Source organism: Nanorana parkeri, unplaced genomic scaffold (genome assembly GCF_000935625.1).
Source record: "Nanorana parkeri isolate BGI_ZX_2015 unplaced genomic scaffold, ASM93562v1 scaffold242, whole genome shotgun sequence".
Taxonomy (NCBI): domain Eukaryota; kingdom Metazoa; phylum Chordata; class Amphibia; order Anura; family Dicroglossidae; genus Nanorana; species Nanorana parkeri.
This window is the reverse complement of record NW_017306510.1, coordinates 371154-376997: the sequence shown is the minus strand read 5'-3', so window position 1 is coordinate 376997 and position 5844 is coordinate 371154. Positions and strand designations below refer to the sequence as shown.

At 46.8% G+C, this 5844-nt stretch overlaps 1 protein-coding gene across 1 annotated transcript; it reads left to right on the top strand.

Moving 5' to 3' along the window:
- Nucleotides 1–2666: 2666 nt before the first annotated feature.
- On the top strand, nucleotides 2667–5317 carry LOC108787127 (eukaryotic translation initiation factor 1). Its single transcript, XM_018556591.1, has 4 exons — nucleotides 2667–2791; nucleotides 3925–4088; nucleotides 4332–4433; nucleotides 5158–5317. Exons 1-4 carry the CDS (start codon nucleotides 2761–2763, stop codon nucleotides 5200–5202), a joined length of 342 nt encoding a protein of 113 aa, XP_018412093.1. The 5' UTR covers nucleotides 2667–2760; the 3' UTR covers nucleotides 5203–5317.
- Nucleotides 5318–5844: the final 527 nt, after the last annotated feature.

Below are 5844 nucleotides of genomic sequence, written 5' to 3'. Positions count from 1 at the left end.
TCAGAAAATATATCATTGTTTGGGGGGTTTTAGACGGTTTTCTAGGCAAAAATGTTGATGTTATCATGTGTTTGCAAATATTAAGAAATTGATCCGGACAGCAAGTGGTTAAAGCATTACAGCGTGTGATTTTTAAAGTACAGTAGTATTAAAGGCAGGGTGTTTTTTTTTACCTTAATACATTCTCTGCATTAAGATAAAAAACCGGGGCCGGTCCACAAAGCGATCCTCCATTCCCGAACTGCTATCAATCAAACTGTTGGGCAGAGAGGAGGGGCATGGGCTGTCGCATGGCTTTGTCTGTCTATGGACGCGCACAGCTACTGCAGGCACGGCCGGGAACGCGCACACACGGGTGCCTCCATAGCAGATGCTGAAAGGAGAACTATGAGGTGACTGAAAATCACTCAGCCTCATAGTTCGAGCTGACGTGTGACAATGAAACTGCCACACGTCGGCTCAATAGATCGGGAAGTGAGCGAACACATACCGTTGCTCGCTCACTTCTCGATCCTGTCCCTGCAGAGAGCAGTGACTGTCACTCACGGCTCCATGCAGGGATTTCCCCCCCGCTCCCCGCTCCGATCCTCCAGCGCTGACTGGCGGAACGGACGGGGGCGGGTAAAGCTGGCTCTGCCTCTGGATAGGCAGAGCCAGCTGTCAATCACGCAGCTGGGTGGATCCAGACAGTATTGTCGGGATCTGTCCCGGCTGCGGCGTCTCAGTATACCCCGAGCTGTAGCTCGCAATATACTGAGCTGTGGGTGACGGGAGGACACTAGTTTGTGTCCTCCCATTACCCTTAGGAGAACTATGGGGAAAAGCACTGACCCCATAGTTCTCCTTTAACTGATGGAGGCACCCATGCAGGGGGTGGGCTGGGGAGAGCAATGCAGGGACCCACTAGAGAACGAGGAATTGAAAACATTTTTTTAAAAGAACAAAGGATAAGCTTTCAACGTGGGCCTCCCATGTGAATGAATAAAAAAAGTAAAGGTTTAATGTCACTTTAATGTTCTGTAATCTATTATGCAATGAAGGAAAGTGAGAGGTTCGGTGCTGCTTATCTGATCCAGTATGAACCCTGTTTGTGTGATGTAAAATGAGAAGGAAATGTCCTAAGTAACAGTACTGTAAACAATAACAGTTTCTCGGAAGTCACTTGGCCGGGGACAGCTATATGACATCATTTCCTCGTGATTACCATCAGGACTCCTCCTTGCACTGGCTACTCCCCGCACTTTCACAAGGACATGGCAGCCATTTTAGATAAGGGCTTATGTGACAAACATAAACAAGGGATCCAAACACTGCTATGAGCTATATCAGGAGAAATAACTTACTCTTATCATATGTTTGTATCTGTCAGGATTAAACGGTCAGAGATCTAGAGAGCAGATTATGATCTGGGGTCCTGTACGATGTTTTTAAAGTCTATCTAAACCCAAAAAACAAAGAATGTATCTAATGCAGCTCACCGATCCTTACATGAGGTACTTTCATTTGTTTCCATTTTTTAGGTATTTTTGTTTTCAGCCGGTAATACTGCGAATAACACACGTCCTGTTCATCTGCGTCTACGCTCACATGGTATCTGTAGAAGAAACGATGGTTGTCACGCAGGAGGGACTTTGCCCATCTCCAGGCATTAAAAAAACTAACCCTTGCAGTGAGGGTACCCCGGCTCTATAAGGGTTAAGTGCTCGTTTATGTCTAGGGGACACTTTTAACTGTGGATGCACCGATACCGGTTTTTCGGTATTGAGTACGAGTGGCGATATTTTTTTCCCGGTGCTCGCCGATACCGAATACCGATACCGGAAGTCCCATTAAGGAAGCCAGGCTGCGTGTAAAAGCTCGCCACCCGGCTTCCTGATTACCAGGGAAGCCATCTTAATGCTTTTCGTCACTATGTGATGAGAAAGCATGGAGCCGGCTTTCTGGCCAATCAGGATTCCTGATTGGCTGGGAAGCTGGCTGCATGCTCCCTTGTCACGAGGTGACGAGGGAGCATGAAGCTGGCTTCCTGGCCAATCAGAAAGCCGGGGGCCGCGTCATTACATGGCGCCCGGCTTCCTGATTGGCCAGCTTCCCGAACAATCAGAAAGCCGGTCAGCGAGTCATTACATGCTGCACATTACTATGCGCACATTCGCCGGGGACTTTACTTTTTTTTCTGTATTTTCACTTTTTTCATTTTAACTTTACCTAATTACTGTCACAATTACAATCCCCCTATGTGATAGTATATCAGTGGTGACAGGTTCTCTTTAGGGTGATAGTAGGGTTCTATTGACGGGCCCAGAGCCTTCTATACACCTTCTAGGCATACGCTTTAAGCCAGCCGGGGAGCTGAATTTATCAAGAGACTCAATGGGCAAAGTGACAGGGTCTCTTTAGACACGACCCGGGCTATGGGGTACTATTTCTACGTGTTTACTGTTGGAAATTTACTTCACAGAACATTCTGTACCAGAGTGACTATTTACATCTCTATTTCTCACAAGGCTTCGCCGGCGCCCACACCAAAGATGGCAGCCACAGCACACTTGACTCCTGTTAGAAAGGCATCTTCACCCCGCCCCGAGGAGGGCGGGACTTATTACGTCACCCCGTCATGCTGGCGTCATTGAAACCAGAGGAGGGTATAAAAGAAGACGCGGCCATTTCCTTGCGTACGTGTTACACAAGCTGTCCACCGTGTCACAAGCAGTCCAGAGCTCTACAGCCGTCTCCACCGAGGAATCTCCATCTTATCGTATGTCCGCTATCCAGAACCTCACATCTTTCGGTAAGTGTGTGACCGGGCTCGTTGTTTATTGAAAATAATTTTTGACAAGAACGCCGATATTTGGCGGACTCAATGCTGGCGGAGAGACTCTGCTTCTCTTGTGTGGCCTCCATGTTGGGTGTGAGGAAGGGCCGCCGTTAAATGTAGCTGTTATTTGTGTGGGGGGAAGGATTGTGGTAATGTAGCTGTTCTCTTATTTGTGTGGGCGCCATGTTGGGTAAGAGGTGGCGGTATATGTGGCGGTTACCTCATTTGTGTGGCCCCCATGTTGGGCGTGTGAGGAAAGGCTGGCGATGTATGTTGGTGTTATGGCTGTTGGTGTTATGGCTGTATCAGTTACGGTCTAGGGCTGGCTGCTGCGCTATACCACACAAAGCGCATATAGCGTAGTTAAGAAGCCCTTTCTGTGTTTTCCTAAGCGGTAGAGGCGGGTCAAGATGGCGGCGGCCGCCTCCCTTCTTCCTCGGCTGTGTGGCGCAGCTTCCTCTTCTCCCGACGCGGTGACGTCACGGGGGCGTGTCATTGTTGCGCTCGTAGTTTCCGGGCCCCTCCCTCTAGTGGGCGGGGGTCTAGCTCAGCCTGGAACCTGCTCGTTGATGGCAGACTTCCGGAAAGCAGTAGTCGTACCGTAATACACTAATCGGGGTCATCCGAAGCCGTACCGTAATACACTAATCGGGGTCATCCGAAGTCAGCGAGTACGGGTTTAAGGGGCTTGCTTTCATTTATGGGGGGCAGCCCTTATGTAAAGCTGAAGCTTGCCTAAGTTTATCGAGTCACCTAAATGACAATGTCAGCCTTACTCCAGCAGCCTCCTAGGATATCTACGGCAGATATTCCTAGACACTGCACTGGATTTGAGTGCTGTGATTCGACATCCCTGTGTCTCTATACCCTGTCGCCGCCATTTCCTTTACGTATGTAAAGCAAAGGTGATGAGTGCATACGCTCACATGAGATTCCCTGTTTTCAGTCTGATCTGGGTGCGTGCTGGGCACTTCCAGTGATATCACAGCCACCATCCATGGCGTTCTGTATGATGTATCTAGTACACAGCTGCTGCTTTGGCTTGTGCAAATTGTGACCTCAATGGCCAAAAATGTTAACATTGTATTTTATTTTTTTAATTGCAGACCCCTTTGCTGATGCAAGTAAAGGTGATGACTGGCTCCCAGCTGGGACAGAGGATTCCATCCATATAAGGATTCAGCAAAGGAACGGCAGGAAGACTCTCACAACTGTACAGGGCATTGCGGATGACTACGACAAGAAGAAACTAGTTAAAGCTTTCAAGAAGGTAAGTCTTCCTAAAGTACCTTTTTGTCTTTGGAGCACAAGGGTAGGCAGCTTTGCTCTTCAGCTGTGGTGACACTACAAATCCTGCCATGCTTTGGCCTCAGAGTCATGTCTGACACTTGCAATGTCTCATCGTATTTGTAGTTTTAGAACTGCTGGTGTTGCCAAAGTTTCCTACTCCTGTTGCACATAGTTGTAAATGGCTGAAACCTAATTCTATGGGTTTTTTTTGTTTTATATATAGAAATTTGCTTGCAATGGTACCGTTGTTGAACACCCTGAATACGGAGAGGTGATCCAGCTTCAAGGTGACCAGCGCAAGAATGCTTGTCAGTTCCTTGTGGAGGTAAGGCTCATTAATTGATCAATTTGTGGTAGTACATAGGAAAAGCTACACAAGTATGAAGTCCTTTGACATGTACCAATAAGTAGCTTTTGGTGAGGGGAAGCTGCTGAAAGTTGTCACGGTCTTCTCGTTGCTACTTCCTGACTTGGTACAAGATGCCCATATCAATGCCAATCTTCTACTCATTCACACCAGCCTGCAGGCTATAACAGGCAGGTTGGTGTCTTGTGTAGAAGTGGTGGCCACATTGTCACAACCCAAGGCACTTCACTTTGTTAGTGACACTTCATTCCAGCACAGTGGGTAAAATGAGGTCTGCACCTTTGTTCACATTACACCACTGCATTGATGTGACTGGAGTACAGTAGTGTTTTCTTGACCCTGTGATCTGAGAGTAATGCTCGTCATTGTACACCATAACACGCACAAGCCTCTCCTCCCAGTTTTCACTTTAAAAGAAGCCTGGGCTGGAAATGCAAAGGCTGCCATTGCTCATTTTTACATTGCTAGATGCCAGCTATCCGGTTTAGTGACAAATACTTTGAGACACTGACTGGATCATATGTACAGAACGTAGTTTAAAATGTCTAATCTGTGATTTATTACAAATAAAGAATGAACTAGTAAGATCAGCTTTATGTATGCCGTTTACTCTGGATGTCGGGTTGTATTGGTCAGCGGTTAGTTGTGTTGTATTGAAAGTCTTCATTTGATGTCTTTTTAGGTTGGACTGGCCAAAGAAGATCAACTGAAAGTCCACGGATTTTAATGTGCAAGACGTGACCTCAGCGCTGCATTAATAAAGATCCCTTCCTGTAATGAGTAGCAATATTAAGAGCTGACCCTTGTCACAAGTTTAACTGGCTTGTGATAAAACTTCAAAGGACTTTCCTAACCTCCGGTAGCCTCGGTCATGTTTTGTAGCTTCATGTGATAGTCGAAGCGATGACGTCTTACCCACTTTGTCCATCTCTGCCAGTCTCGGCACAAAGTTGGGTTCAAGTGTTTAATTTCCCAAAATATGACTTCTACACTCACCAGACTGGGGAAGTGAGATGACAGAGCTCACATGCCTGAGTGGTTTTCTTCTGGTGAGTTCTGGCAGTGTCCTCCATTGGGATACAATGTGACATCCAGAGTTTGGTGCTAGTCGGGCATGTACTGTACAAGTGGAGGGTGCAGGCTTCAGAATTAAACTTCTGACAAGGGGACTTCTGCAGGACATTAACCAGATGTAGTCTGACACCGCTGACATCTTGTCGGCAATAACGTCCTATAATGGCAAGTAACAAGCTTGTTTTACGTTATTTAACTTTCTTATTTAAATAAAAACCTTTTTTTTCGTTTAAAATTGGAAGTTTCATTATTTGTTGGTTGTGTGTGACACCCGCACCCTGTATGGCTGGAGGCC

Excerpts from the sequence above, each read along its gene's own strand:
- LOC108787127 (XM_018556591.1), top strand. The coding sequence starts at position 2,761 with ATGTCCGCTATCCAGAACCTCACATCTTTCG. Across the intron at positions 2,792-3,924 it reads CCAGAACCTCACATCTTTCG|ACCCCTTTGCTGATGCAAGT; the intron begins GTAAGTGTGTGA and ends TTTTAATTGCAG. Across the intron at positions 4,089-4,331 it reads TAGTTAAAGCTTTCAAGAAG|AAATTTGCTTGCAATGGTAC; the intron begins GTAAGTCTTCCT and ends TTTTATATATAG.